At 48.0% G+C, this 16,274-nt stretch overlaps 1 protein-coding gene across 4 annotated transcripts in view; it reads left to right on the plus strand.

Annotated features, from left to right (window-relative positions):
• Positions 1-16,274, plus strand: part of LOC140403112 (TLC domain-containing protein 4-B-like) — a 107,420-nt gene that overhangs the window by 16,866 nt on the left and 74,280 nt on the right. For all 4 annotated transcript variants that reach the window (XM_072490740.1, XM_072490744.1, XM_072490742.1 and 1 more), the window contains exon 2: positions 5,647-5,802. In XM_072490740.1, the coding sequence (XP_072346841.1) occupies positions 5,660-5,802 (143 nt within the window). In that variant the 5' untranslated portion in view covers positions 5,647-5,659. The remainder of the gene's footprint in view (positions 1-5,646; positions 5,803-16,274) is intronic.

Below are 16,274 nucleotides of genomic sequence, written 5' to 3' on the forward strand. Positions count from 1 at the left end.
ACCACTGGGAGCTCTTCCGGGGCAGGTGTGACCTGTATAAGATGGACGGGTTGCATCTAAACCGGAGAGGCATAAATATCCTGGCCGCGAGATTTGCTAGTGTCACACGGGAGGGTTTAAACTAGTATGGCAGGGGGGTGGGCACGGGAGCAATAGGTCAGAAGGTGAGAGCGTTGAGGGAGAACTAGGGAATATGGACAGTGTGGCTCTGAGGCAGAGCAGACGGGGAGAAGTTGCTGAACACAGCGGGTCTGGTGGCCTGAAGTGCATATGTTTTAATGCAAGGAGCATTACGGGTAAGGCAGATGAACTTAGAGCTTGGATTAGTACTTGGAACTATGATGTTGTTGCCATTACAGAGACCTGGTTGAGGGAAGGGCAGGATTGGCAGCTAAACGTTCCAGGATTTAGATGTTTCAGGCGGGATAGAGGGGGATGTAAAAGGGGAGGCGGAGTTGCGCTACTTGTTCAGGAGAGTATCACAGCTGTACTGCGAGAGGTCACCTCAGAGGGCAGTGAGGCTATATGGGTAGAGATCAGGAATAAGAAGGGTGCAGTCACAATGTTGGGGGTATACTACAGGCCTCCCAACAGCCAGCGGGAGATAGAGGAGCAGATAGGTAGACAGATTTTGGAAAAGAGTAAAAACAACAGGGTTGTGGTGATGGGAGACTTCAACTTCCCCAATATTGACTGGGACTCACTTAGTGCCAGGGGCTTAGACGGGGCAGAGTTTGTAAGGAGCATCCAGGAGGGCTTCTTAAAACAATATGTAAACAGTCCAACTAGGGAAGAGGCGGTACTGGACCTGGTATTGGGGAATGAGCCCGGCCAGGTGGTAGATGTTTCAGTAGGGGAGCATTTCGGTAACAGTGACCACAATTCAGTAAGTTTTAAAGTACTGGTGGACAAGGATAAGAGTGGTCCGAGGATGAATGTGCTAAATTGGGGGAAGGCTAATTATAACAATATTAGGCGGGAACTGAAGAGCATAGATTGGGGGCGGATGTTTGAGGGCAAATCAACATCTGACATGTGGGAGGCTTTCAAGTGTCAGTTGATAGGAATACAGGACAGGCATGTTCCTGTGAGGAAGAAAGACAAATACGGCAATTTTCGGGAACCTTGGATGACGAATGATATTGTAGGCCTCGTCAAAAAGAAAAAGGAGGCATTTGTCAGGGCTAAAAGGCTGGGAACAGACGAAGCCTGTGTGGCATATAAGGAAAGTAGGAAGGAACTTAAGCAGGGAGTCAGGAGGGCTAGAAGGGGTCATGAAAAGTCATTGGCAAATAGGGTTAAGGAAAATCCCAAGGCTTTTTACACTTACATAAAAAGCAAGAGGGTAGCCAGGGAAAGGGTTGGCCCACTGAAGGATAGGCAAGGGAATCTATGTGTGGAGCCAGAGGAAATGGGCGAGGTACTAAATGAATACTTTGCATCAGTATTCACCAAAGAGAAGGAATTGGTAGATGTTGAGTCTGGAGAAGGGGGTGTAGATAGCCTGGGTCACATTGTGATCCAAAAAGACGAGGTGTTGGGTGTCTTAAAAAATATTAAGGTAGATAAGTCCCCAGGGCCGGATGGGATCTACCCCAGAATACTGAAGGAGGCTGGAGAGGAAATTGCTGAGGCCTTGACAGAAATCTTTGGATCCTCGCTGTCTTCAGGGGATGTCCCGGAGGACTGGAGAATAGCCAATGTTGTTCCTCTGTTTAAGAAGGGTGGCAGGGATAATCCCGGGAACTACAGGCCGGTGAGCCTTACTTCAGTGGTAGGGAAATTACTGGAGAGAATTCTTCGAGACAGGATCTACTCCCATTTGGAAGCAAATGGACGTATTAGTGAGAGGCAGCACGGTTTTGTGAAGGGGAGGTCGTGTCTCACTAACTTGATCGAGTTTTTCGAGGAGGTCACTAAGATGATTGATGCAGGTAGGGCAGTAGATGTTGTCTATATGGACTTCAGTAAGGCCTTTGACAAGGTCCCTCATGGTAGACTAGTACAAAAGGTGAAGTCACACGGGATCAGGGGTGAACTGGCAAGGTGGATACAGAACTGGCTAGGCCATAGAAGGCAGAGGGTAGCAATGGAGGGATGCTTTTCTAATTGGAGGGCTGTGACCAGTGGTGTTCCACAGGGATCAGTGCTGGGACCTTTGCTCTTTGTAGTATATATAAATGATTTGGAGGAAAATGTAACTGGTCTGATTAGTAAGTTTGCAGACGACACAAAGGTTGGTGGAATTGCGGATAGCGATGAGGACTGTCTGAGGATACAGCAGGATTTAGATTGTCTGGAGACTTGGGCGGAGAGATGGCAGATGGAGTTTAACCTGGACAAATGTGAGGTAATGCATTTTGGAAGGGCTAATGCAGGTAGGGAATATACAGTGAATGGTAGAACCCTCAAGAGTATTGAAAGTCAAAGAGATCTAGGAGTACAGGTCCACAGATCACTGAAAGGGGCTACACAGGTGGAGAAGGTAGTCAAGAAGGCATACGGCATGCTTGCCTTCATTGGCCGGGGCATTGAGTATAAGAATTGGCAAGTCATGTTGCAGCTGTATAGAACCTTAGTTAGGCCACACTTGGAGTATAGTGTTCAATTCTGGTCGCCACACTACCAGAAGGATGTGGAGGCTTTAGAGAGGGTGCAGAAGAGATTTACCAGAATGTTGCCTGGTATGGAGGGCATAAGCTATGAGGAGCGATTGAATAAACTCGGTTTGTTCTCACTGGAACGAAGGAGGTTGAGGGGCGACCTGATAGAGGTATACAAAATTATGAGGGGCATAGACAGAGTGGATAGTCAGAGGCTTTTCCCCAGGGTAGAGGGGTCAATTACTAGGGGGCATAGGTTTAAGGTGAGAGGGGCAAAGTTTAGAGTAGATGTACGAGGCAAGTTTTTTACGCAGAGGGTAGTGGGTGCCTGGAACTCACTACCGGAGGAGGTAGTGGAGGCAGGGACGATAGGGACATTTAAGGGGCATCTTGACAAATATATGAATAGGATGGGAATAGAAGGATACGGACCCAGGAAGTGTAGAAGATTGTAGTTTAGTCGGGCAGTATGGTCGGCACGGGCTTGGAGGGCCGAAGGGCCTGTTCCTGTGCTGTACATTTCTTTGTTTTGTTCTTTGTTCTTTGTCCAACAAGATAACATCGAACCATCAGCAGCATCACTGTCCAACAAGATAACATCAAACCATCAGCACCATCACTGTCCAACAAGATAACATCGAACCATCAGCACCATCACTGTCCAACAAGATAACATCGAACCATCAGCACCATCACTGTCCAACATGATAACATTGAACCATCAGCACCATCACTGTCCAACAAGATAACATCGAACCATCAGCACCATCACTGTCCAACATGATAACATCAAACCATCAGCAACATCACTGTCAAACATGATAACATCCAACCATCAGCAACATCACTGTCTCAACAAGATAACATCAAACCATCAGCAACATCACTGTCTCAACACGATAACATCAAACCATCAGCAACATCACTGTCTCAACATGATAACATTGAACCATCAGCAACATCACTGTCCAACATGATAACATTGAACCATCAGCAACATCACTGTCCAACATGATAACATCAAACCATCAGCAACATCACTGTCTCAACATGATAACATTGAACCATCAGCAACATCACTGTCCAACATGATAACATCAAACCATCAGCAACATCACTGTCCAACATGATAACATCAAACCATCAGCAACATCACTGTCTCAACATGATAACATCAAACCATCAGCAACATCACTGTCTCAACAAGATACCATCAAACCATCAGCAACATCACTGTCCAACATGATAACATCAAACCATCAGCAACATCACTGTCTCAACAAGATAACATCAAACCATCAGCAACATCACTGTCCAACATGATAACATCAAACCATCAGCAACATCACTGTCTAACATGATATCATCAAACTATCACCAACAAGAGTTGAACATCAACACTGTTACCAGTTGATGACGCAACATTAACAACATCAAACATGGACTCCTTCAAACTCAGGAGTAACACTCACAACATCAACAGTGCAGGGTACCAACTCGTCACCGGCAGCAATGAAGACCAAATCCACAAGACAAAGGCACAGCACCTAACACCGAAACAATACTGTGAATAATATTTTGAGAAAGAAAACAAGCTACAAGTGACCCGTAAAATGTTCTGTTTTTTTATAATAATCTTTATTATTGTCACAAGTAGGCTTACATTAACACTGCAATTACGTTACTGTGAAAATCCCCTAGTCGCCACACTCCGGCGCCTGTTCAGGTGCACAGAGGGAGAATTCAGAATGTCCAATTCACCCAACAGCAGATTTTTTTTGGTACATGTCGGAGGAAACCGGAGCACCCGGAGGATAGACACGGGGAGAACGTGCAGACTCCACACAGACAGTGACCCAAGCCGGGAATCTAACCTGGGTCCCTGGCGCTGTGAAGCAACAGTGCTAACCACTGTACTACCATGCTGCCCACGGTTTATAAAAGTTTACGTTTATAACACATATACAGTTTTATAAAAGTTGATTGTTAATCTTTACAAAAAAAATTAGAGATTGGGACAGTTAGATTTATATAGACGCTTTTTCTAAGGAGGGATATATTGCTATATTATTCAAAAAGATTTATTCAGAAAATTATTCAGGAACTAATCGATATGTGAATATAAATCCTGAGATTCCACATTCACTGTGGCAATGCAGGAGTCCGGGTAACAGTGTATTAGTCGGTCAGTCCACCAGCCCTGTAGAGAGCAGCAAGAAATACATTCAGTGAACCTCCAGTAATTTTGTGTCTAAAGTGTGATTATTTCTAACCTATGGGAGCCAGAAGACAACAGTATCCATATCCACAAAACCTGAAGGCTGGCAGGGTAAGGTAAAGGTGGTTAAGAAAAAGCACACATTATTGGGTTTACACATTGAGAAAGAGTGTAAAGGCAAGGAAGCCATTCTAAATGATATGAAGAGAATATTATCCACGGAACAGAGAGGTGGCTCATACAAGATTTTAAGATGAAGAACAGTTTGATCGAGAAAATCTATTCCTTTTGCAAAGAGCTCATTAACTCGGGATGCTAGCTTTAAATTCATTGGCAAATGATCTAGACAGAGGATACATGAGAACAAATATTTTTACTGAGTGTTCAGAATTTGAAATGTGAAAGAGTGAAGTCTGACAGACTCTTTCCAGAAATAATCTCAAACGAGTTGGACAGGTTCTTGAGGATGGTCTTTTTAGTGACTATCTGCCAAATTGACACATTTCTGTTTACTGCTGAACCTCAGAGTTTATACAGGACAGGTTATAAACTGCACTTTTACTGTTCAATATGAATCTGATCAGATTAACTTGCAAAGTGCGGGAACCAGGAGTTTCTATTTATTACACTGATTAGGCAGATTAGTGTTAAACATTCTTAGATTGAACAGATTTTTAAATGTGTCCTTCTAAAGTACAAGAGCTGACATCACAGAACGGAATTGTTTCCTCCTGTCATGTGAGTCAGGGAGTGAATGTGAACGCTTGTATTTGACTCACTGCTCATTTCACTGACTGAGCTGTGCTTTCTATGTTTTCTTTGCAGGGGACCAGCTGGAATGGATGTGTGTTATGTCATTGTTGTTGGCAGTTTCTTAATTTTCCAGATACTATTTCATATCATCACGCCGTGTCTCTCCACTCTGCTCAGCTGGGGATACAAAAACCTATCTCAAGAACAGAGAACAGAATGGGACTCCAGGTACTCACTGCTTCATTCTAACGAGTGCAGATATGTTATCTGAGCTTGTGCTGAATTTATTGCCTGGCAGATTGTGTTGGCTTTTGTACATGTCAATCTCTGCCCACTGAAGAGACCTTTGTTACAGTTTGAGGCACAAATTGCCATTCGAAGCGCGGGAGGCAGTGGCGTTGTGGTATTGTCGCTGAACTAGTAATCCAGAGACCCAGGGTAATGATTTGAGGACCTGGGTTCGAATCCCAACCCGGCAGGTGGTGGAATGTAGACTCAATAAAATATCTGGAATTGAAACTAATGATGACCTTGAAACTATTGCTGTACATAAGAACTAGGAGCAGGAGTCGGCCATCTGGCCCCTCGAGCCTGCTCCACCATTCAATGAGATCATGGCTGATCTTTTGTGGACTCAGCTCCACTTTCCGGCCCGAACACCATAACCCTTAATCCCTTTATTCTTCAAAAAACTATCTATCTTTATCTTAAAAACATTTAATGAAGGAGCCTCTACTGCTTCACTGGGCAAGGAATTCCATAGATTCACAACCCTTTGGGTGAAGAAGTTCCTCCTAAACTCAGTTCTAAATCTGCTTCCCCTTATTTTGAGGCTATGCCCCCTAGTTCTGCTTTCACCCGCCAGTGGAAACAACCTGCCCGCATCTATCCTATCTATTCCCTTCATAATTTTATATGTTTCTATAAGATCCCCCCTCATCCTTCTAAATTCCAAAGAGTACAGTCCCAGTCTACTCTACCTCTCCTCGTAATCCAACCCCTTCAGCTCTGGGATTAACCTAGTGAATCTCCTCTGCACACCCTCCAGTGCCAGTACGTCCTTTCTCAAGTAAGGAGACCAAAACTGAACACAATACTCCAGGTGTGGCCTCACTAACACCTTATACAATTGCAGCATAACCTCCCTAGTCTTAAACTCCATCCCTCTAGCAATGAAGGACAAAATTCCATTTGCCTTCTTAATCACCTGTTGCACCTGTAAACCAACTTTTTGCGACTCATGCACTAGCACACGCATGTCTCTCTGCACAGCAGCATGTTTTAATATTTTATCATTTAAATAATCCCTTTTGCTGTTATTCCTACCAAAATGGATAACCTCACATTTGTCAACATTGTATTCCATCTGCCAAACCCTAGCCCATTCACTTAGCCTATCCAAATCCCTCTGCAGACTTCCAGTATCCTCTGCACTTTCTGCTTTACCACTTATCTTAGTCTCGTCTGCAAACTTGGACACATTGCCCTTGGTCCCCAACTCCAAATCATCTATGTAAATTGTGAACAGTTGTGGGCCCAACACTGACCCCTGAGGGACACCACTAGCTACTGATTGCCAACCAGAGAAACACCCATTAATCCCCACTCTTTGCTTTCTATTAATTAACCAATCCTCTATCAATGCTACTACTTTCCCCTTAATGCCATGCATCTTTATCTTTTTTTTAAAAATTTTTTAATTCTCCTCCATTTTCACATTTTCTCCCACATTTACACCCATCAACAATAAACAATAATCAGCAAGATATGTCAATCCCCATAATAACAACGATCCCATCCGCCCACCAACCCCCAAACCTCAACCCGCATGTTTACATAAACAAATGACAAAAATAAATCAGGGATTACCCGTAGTCACCCTTAATCTTACACAGCTCCCACCCCCCGCCCCCCCACCCCCACCCCAGGTCTCCAGCTCCTCCCGTCCACTGCCTCTTGTAAAACTCCTCCCCCTACCCTTGGTTCCTTCCCCCCCCCAACTTTCCACCCCGGCTAGACCACTCGGACCCTGTTCTGCCAGGCTCCGATGGCCGCAGCCCCTCCCCCCACCTCACTCCCGTTCACTGGCCGGCTTAAACAGGCCAGCGTGGAGGCCCCCGCCCAGGTCCCTTTCCCACTTGCCCGGCCCCAGGAAAGCCCAAAGATCCCCTTTTAGCACACAAACCCCGCATATCCACCTACACCCCAAAGAACTCTCATTTTGAGTGAAAGTCCCGTCCCTTCCTTGTCCAAATATATACCACCTTGGCTCCTTTAGTCTCTACACCCGCACGCAGTGAAACAAAAAAGAAGAAAATACAGTCATGAGGTTACATCGGCACATGGCCATTTCTCAGTTTTGCCACAGTCCTTCTGCTTTCGCAAACTCCTCCGCTGCTTCCGCCGTTCCAAAATAAAAGTCCCTGAGCTTGTAAGTCACCCTCAGCTTCGCTGGATATACAATGCTGCACCGCACCTTGCTAATGTACAGTGCCCTCTTCACCCGGTTGAAGGCAGCCCGCCTCCTCGCCAGCTCCACCGTAAAGTCCTGGTATACACGTATACCAGCTCCAGCCCACTGCACCACCCGCTTCTGCTTGGCCCAGCTCAGGATCTTCTCCTTCACACTGTACCTACGGAAGCACAGAGTCACTGCCCTTGGCGGCTCACTCGCCTTTGGTACAGGCCTCCACGACCGATGAGCCCCATCCAGTTCATATCGGGAGGGGTCCTCCCCCTCCCCCAGTAGTTTTGCCAGCATCGCGGCAAAATACTCAGTCGGCTTCAGTCCTTCAACTCCTTCGGGCAGCCCCACAATCCTCAAGTTCTGTCGCCTGGATCTATTTTCCAGGTCTTCCATTTTTCCTCGCAGATCCTTGTTAGTATCCATCACCTTCCGCATCTCTTTCCCCATCGAGGCAAGTTGATCACCGTGCTGCAATAACGTCTCCTTCACTCATGCATCTTTATCTTATGCAGCAACCTTTTGTGTGGCACCTTGTCAAAGGCTTTCTGGAAATCCAGATATACCACATCCATTGGCTCCCCGTTATCTACCGCACTGGTAATGTCCTCAAAGAATTCCACTAAATTAGTTAGGCACGACCTGCCCTTTATGAACCCATGCTGCGTCTTTCTATCTCTTTCTACTGTCCTTCCTTTTCATTGGTATAAACCTTTGCTGAGCACTGTGAAAAATCGCTTGGAAGGTTCTCCACTGTTCCTCAACTGTTTCACCATAAAGTCTTTGCTCCCAGTCTACCTTAGCTAGTTCTTCTCTCATCCCATTGTAATCTCCTTTGTTTAAGCACAAAACACTAGTGCTTGATTTTACCTTCTCACCCTCCATCTGTATTTTAAATTCCACCATATTGTGATCGCTCCTTCCGAGAGGATCCCTAACTATGAGATCCTGAATCAATCCTGTCTCATTACACAGGACCAGATCTAGGACCGCTTGTTCCCTCGTAGGTTCCATTACATACTGTTCTAGGAAACTATCGCGGATACATTCTATAAACTCCTCCTCAAGGCTGCCTTGACCGACCTGGTTAAACCAATCGACATGTAGATTAAAATCCCCCATGATAACTGCTGTACCATTTCTACATGCATCCGTTATTTCTTTGTTTATTGCCTGCCCCACCACAATGTTACTATTTGGTGGCCTATAGACTACTCCTATCAATGACTTTTTCGCCTTGCTATTCCTGATTTCCACCCAAATGGATTCAACCTTATCCTCCATAGCACCGATGTCATCCCTTACTGTTGCCCGGATGTCATCCTTAAATAACAGAGCTACACCACCTCCCTTACCATCCACTCTGTCCTTCCGAATAGTTTGATACACTCGGATATTTAACTCCCAGTCGTGACCATCCTTTAACCATGTTTCAGTAATGGCCACTAAATCATAGTCATTCATGATGATTTGCGCCATCAACTCATTTACCTTATTTGTAAAAACCCATCTGGTTCAGTAATGTTCTTTCGGATAGGAATTCTGCCTCCCTTACCTCGTCTGGCCTACATGTGACTGCAGACCCACAGGCAGAGAGATCTGGGTGTACAGGTCCACAGGTCACTGAAAGTGGCAACGCAGGTCGGGAAGGCATACGGCATGCTTGCCTTCATCGGCCGGGGCATTGAGTATAAGAATTGGCAAGTCATGTTGCAGCTGTATAGAACCTTAGTTAGGCCACACTTGGAGTATAGTGTTCAATTCTGGTCGCCACACTAGTGGAAGGATGTGGAGGCTTTGGAGAGAGTACAGAAGAGATTTACCAGGATGTTGCCTGGTATGGAGGGCATTAGCTATGAGGAGAGGTTGGATAAAATCGGTTTGTTTTCACTGGAACGAAGGAGGTTGAGGAGCGACCTGGTGGATTATGAGGGGCATGGACAGAGTAAATAGACAAAAGCTTTTTCCCAGGGTGGAAGAGTCAATTACTAGGGGACATAGGTTTAAGGTGCCAGGGGCAAAGTTTCGAGGAGATGTGCGAGGGACGTCTTTCACACAGAGGGTAGTGGGTGCCTGGAACTCGCTGCCGGAGGAGCTGGTGGAAACAGATACAATACGGTTATGCTGGTTGGAGGTCAATCATCTCAGCTCCAGGATATCACTGCAGGTGTTCCTCAGAGTAGTGTCCTAGGCCCAACCAGCTTCAGCTGCTTCATCAATGACCTTCTTTCCATCCTAAGGTCAGAAGTGGGGATGTTTGCGGATGACTGCACAATGTTCAGTACCATTCGTGACTCCTCAGGTAATGAAGCAGTCCATGTCCAAATGCAGCAAGCCCTGGACAATATCCGGGCCTGGGCTGACAAGTGGCAACTTACACAAGTGCCCGGCAATGACCATCTCCTACAAAAGAGGATCTAACCACCGCCCCTTGGCATTCAATGGCATTACCACCGCTGAATCCCCCACAATCAACAGCCTGGGGGTTACCATTGATCAGAAACTGAACTGGACCCAGCCACATTAATACTGTGGCTACCAGGGCAGGTCAGAGGCAAGATATCCTGCAGTGAGTAACTCACCTCCTGCCCCAAAGCCTGTCCACCATCTACAAGGCACAAGTCAGGAGTGTGATGGGATACTCTCCACTTGCCTGGATGAGTGCGGCTCCAACAACACTCAAGAAGCTCGACACCATCCAGAACAAAACATCCCTGTTTGATTGCTTCCCCTTCTCCAAAACATTGAAACCCTGCACCACCGACAAACAGTGGGTAGCCGTGTATACCACCTACAAGAAGCACTGCACCAAGGTTCCTTAGACCTTCCAAACCCACGACCACTACCATCTTAAAGGACAAGGGCAGCAGATACCTGGGAACCCCACCACCTGGAGGTTCCCCTCCAAGTCACTCACCACCCTGACTGGGAAATATATCGCCGTTCCTTCACTGTCGCTGGGGCAACATCCTGGAACTCCTTCCCTAACAGCACAGTGGGTGTACCTACACCTCAAGGACTACAGCGGTTCAGGAAAGGAACTCACCACCACCTTCTGAAGGGCATCTAGGGATGGGCAATAAATGCTGGGCCTAACCAGCGACGCCCGAATCCCGTAAATGAATAATAATAAAAATTCCCACATGGCCCGAAGTCGCAACACAAGTGAATTAATCAATATTTCTTATAAAAATTCCTGAAACCTTTGGCGCTTGACTGCCCTACAATTACAGTCAGGTTTTTAAGCTGAAACACAATTCCTCTTATGCAGCAGATACAATTAGACAAATACTAGTAAGTACCTAACAGGAGAATGGGGATGAGAAAATATCAGCCATGATTGAATGGCGGAGCAGACTCGATGGGCCGAGTGGCCTAATTCTGCTCCTATGTCTTATGGTCTTAATCCAACACCCACAGGCTTATTGGAGAGAAAGAGTTGACTGGATCTTTTTGGGGGGGAAGGTTATTATGGATATTTCTCCTCCGCTGCCAGAACCAAACATGAAACTAAAATGGATCCTCGCACTGAAAAACATTCCAGAGGGATAATATCCAATCAACACCTGTTACCGGGCAGAGCACAGCCTTTTGGGCCCAGTCATTGGCCGCCAGCCAAGTAAATCAAAGCAAGTCATCAGCGACACCGGACAATTAACAATCACCTGTCTCAGTCAGCACAGCCCTCTGGATCCTGCTGTTTGCATTAAAGGCAGAGGCCACAGCTTCCTTCTGCGTCAATTAAAATGGAACGCAGCCTTAAAGATGCATGTCCATAAATCATGCATGGACCAAAAACGTAACGGCAAAAATCGAAGAAAGGGTAAAACAAGGGAATAGACGGAATAAACAAGAAGGAACAGGATGGACACTTGCGCATTGAAAGCGGTTCCTGGAATCAACAATTCATGAGGTTTCATTCTGACTGGTCTGCGCAAGGCAATTGCCCAGTGACCATGTGTCATTAGCGACATCAATCCTAACACTTACCCAAACTGTACCAATTGTGTCAGTAATGGGTGGGCGTAGTCCGGGGGGTGAGAGAGGCTGATGTGTTGGCCTTTGTCTCCCTCGTAGCCCGGAGACAGATCTTATTGGCGTGGAGGGACTGTGAAATCGGGGTTGTGGGTTAGTGACATCTAAATAGTGAGTGGGAATGGGGGACTGGGGTGGCTGGGAATGGGGGACTGGGGTGGCTGGGAATGGGGGACTGGAGTGGCTGGGAATGGGGGACTGGGGTGGCTGGGAATGGGGGACTGGGGTGGCTGGGAATGGGGGGCTGGGAATGGGGGACTGGGGTGGCTGGGAATGGGGGGCTGGGAATGGGGGACTGGGGTGGCTGGGAATGGGGGGCTGGGGTGGCTGGGAATGGGGGACTGGGGTGGCTGGGAATGGGGGACTGGGGTGGCTGGGAATGGGGGACTGGGGTGGCTGGGAATGGGGGGCTGGGGTGGCTGGGAATGGGGGGCTGGGAATGGGAGACTGGGGTGGCTGGGAATGGGGGACTGGGGTGGCTGGGAATGGGGGACTGGGGTGGCTGGGAATGGGGGACTGGAGTGGCTGGGAATGGGGGACTGGGGTGGCTGGGAATGGGGGACTGGGGTGGCTGGGAATGGGGGACTGGGGTGGCTGGGAATGGGGGACTGGGGTGGCTGGGAATGGGGGACTGGGGTGGCTGGGAATGGGGGACTGGGGTGGCTGGGAATGGGGGACTGGGGTGGCTGGGAATGGGGGACGAGTGGCTGGGAATGGGGGACTGGGGTGGCTGGGAATGGGGGACTGGGGTGGCTGGGAATGGGGGGCTGGGAATGGGGGACTGGGGTGGCTGGGAATGGGGGGCTGGGAATGGGGGACTGGGAATGGGAGACTGGGGTGGCTGGGAATGGGGGACTGGGGTGGCTGGGAATGGGGGACTGGGGTGGCTGGGAATGGGGGACTGGGGTGGCTGGGAATGGGGGACTGGGGTGGCTGGGAATGGGGGGCTGGGAATGGGGGACTGGGGTGGCTGGGAATGGGGGACTGGAGTGGCTGGGAATGGGGGACGGGGTGGCTGGGAATGGGGGACTGGGGTGGCTGGGAATGGGGGACTGGGGTGGCTGGGAATGGGGGGCTGGGAATGGGGGACTGGGGTGGCTGGGAATGGGGGGCTGGGAATGGGGGACTGGGAATGGGAAACTGGGGTGGCTGGGAATGGGGGACTGGGGTGGCTGGGAATGGGGGGCTGGGTCTGGCTGTTTGATGGGTGGGTGGGTGTTATTTACTTTGTTGTTTTTCCTCTTGGAAATTGTGGTTAAAAATTATTATTCCTTTAATAAAATATATTTTTTTATATATTTCTAAAAAAGTAATGGGGGGCTTGGTCTCTGGGAGGGGAGGCAGTTTGCCGTCGCTTGCCGGTGGGATCTGCCTGTGCCGCTGATGTCTCCAGTGTTTTGTCTGGTTTGACCATCCTGATGCTGGGGAACTCGCTGGAAGATCCCCTCAATGTTTTTAAAAACTATCCTTAACCCTAACCCCAGCCCCATGCATCATAGAGGGGTAGGCATGGTGGCACAGTGGTTAGCACTGATGCCTCACAGTGCCAGGGTCTCGGGCTCGATTCCCCGCTGGGTCACTGTCTGTGCGGAGTCTGCACGTTCTCCCCGTGTCTGTGTGGGTTTCCTCCGGGTGCTCCGGTTTCCTCCCACAGTCCAAAGATGTGCAGGTTAGGTGGATTGGCCATGATCAATGCACGGGGTGTAGCCACGTAAAATGGCTGCGTTCCGATTAATCTGGCCAAAACCCAGTTTAAAACGGCTAACCCGAAAGTCTGCTGGGAAAAGCAGCCAAGAAGACACAAGCAGGCAGCTGCAGACAGGTTCGCATATTCAGCTCGGGGAACGTAGCCCAGATCGATACTCAGGGCTATCAACAGTCCTTCAACCCAGGTATCCGCAGTTTCATTCAGGACTGTTTACACCTAATCTATTCAGACATCCACAGTTTAATCGGCTATCCCCGGGAACAATTGCAACATATTAGCAATTGAATACCGGGCCAGACCTGTCGGCGCCTGCAGTGGCCGAAACAAAGGCAGGTGAGCGACCACCCCCCGATCGAGGAATCGCCCCATTATTGGAGCATATCGAACCCAGTGATTGGGGACAGAATCCAATCACTTGGGACTCAGGGTCAAGGGCCGCCCCGGGAGGCGGGAAGCCCCTGGGCCCTATAAAAGTGAGGGTCCAAGTTCAGATCTCTCTCTCTCCTCTTCGCCTGCTCGAGACCTTCGCAAGACCAGCCACCGGCAAGTGTAAGTTTGAATCCAGCGATCGCTATCCGGTAGACACCTAGCCACCGACCTGTAGCAGCCTTTTGAATCCCGCGGGCCAGATTTGATTGGACAAGCCATTCGTTTCCCTGACCTGGTGGGCGCTTCCTAAGTTAAGTATTGGCCAGTAGTGATAGGTTTGTTATATAGAAAGTAGTATTAGGGTATTAATATTGCTTGTTGTATATAATAAATGACCGTTGTTTTAATCCTTACTAAGCGGTGTGCTGTGTTATTAATCATAACCTGAACTTGAACCACGTGGCGGTATCAGAAAGATACCTGGCGACTCGTGAGCAAAGGTGACCTAAACAGAGCAAATAGACTAAGGTTAAAAAGAGCAACAGGGGTTACGGATATAGGGTGGGGGAGTGGGCCTAGGTATGGTGCTCTTTCAGAGGGTCGATGCAGACTCGATGGGCTGAATGGCCTCCACCTGCACTGTAAGTGCTATGATTCTATCAACACATAAACCTTAAACTAACCCCAACCTAATCCCAGCCCCATGTATCAACACAGAAACCATCACTTTAATGGGATTTCTAAATAGAAGGGGCTGGTTTAGCACAGTGGGCTAAACAGCTGGCTTGTAATGCAGAACTAGCCCGGCAGCGTGGGTTCCATTCCCGTACCAGCCTCCCCGAACAGGCACCGGAATGTGGCGACTTGGGGCTTTTCACAGTAACTTCATTGAAGCCTACTTGTGACAATAGATGATTATTATTATATTGATGCATAGAGTATAAAAGCCTAATAACTTTATCTAAAGCTCTATGAAACAGTTCGACCTCAACATGGCTCGAATTCCCAAATCGGTACGACCAACGAATGTGAGAAGGAGGGTTAAAGGAGGCGGGGGTGGTGTTGGGACAGGGTGGGGTGCAGAGATAAGGAGCCCAGAAGCAGGAAAAGCACCAGGAGTTCTATCCCAAGCTCTGATTCAAGAGCTCTCTGTCTCAATCCTATCCACCACTAATAGTCATGCCTTCGACCCGAAGCTCAAGAATTCCTATTCTCAATCTTTCCTCCTCTCTACCCCTCATACCTTTTAACATGCTCCTTAAAACACATCTCTTTGGTTCAGATATAAGACCATAAGACAAAGGAGCAAGATTAGGCCACTCGGCCCATTGAGTCTGCTCCACCATTCAATCATCGCTGATATTTTCTCATCCCCATTCTCCTGCCCTCTCTCCTGTAGCCATCTGGGATGGCCACTTCCAGAATACAAAATGCAAAGATTGCAGGGAACTATGGACAATGCTAAGAAAGCAGGCAGGCACAGAGCCTGTCGTGTACTGGAACCGCAGCTCCCAGACGAGACTGAAACTGTAGGGCCATTAGCATATTGATGGCCCATCTCCGGGAACAAAGGGAGATACTCAAGTAACCGATCTGGCTCCAGACCTCGCGGCGCCAGTTCCCCAAACCGAAAGCACAAACAAAGCCAGACGGACGTCCTTAACTGTTTCCCCTTCACCACTTCGACCCCAGCAGCCTCCGATCCGAACAACGGCCAATGTTCCTCTTCCCGAGTGGGCACCCGAAGCTAAGTCTAGGCTTTAGCAGTAGTGATAGTTTAGTCTGTAGTATTTTGTGCATGAGTAGATATTACTGTGTGTGTAAATAAATAGTATTGACTTTGAACTAACTAACTGGTGTATCGGCTCTTTGATCAGTATTCGGGTTTGAACCTTGTGGCGGTATCGAAAGATACCTGGCGGCTCTAAAGCAAACGTAATTAGGATTAAGGAAGGCGACCATATTGACCGCCATATTCAGAACCAAATAAACAGAGCAACAATCCATAACCCCTGATCCCCTTATTGATCAAGAACCTATCTATCTCTGTCTTAAAGACACTCAGTGATTTGGCCTCCGCAGCCTTCTGCGGCAAAGTGTTCCACCGATTCACTACCCTCTGGC

Source organism: Scyliorhinus torazame, chromosome 27, assembly GCF_047496885.1.
Source record: "Scyliorhinus torazame isolate Kashiwa2021f chromosome 27, sScyTor2.1, whole genome shotgun sequence".
Taxonomy (NCBI): domain Eukaryota; kingdom Metazoa; phylum Chordata; class Chondrichthyes; order Carcharhiniformes; family Scyliorhinidae; genus Scyliorhinus; species Scyliorhinus torazame.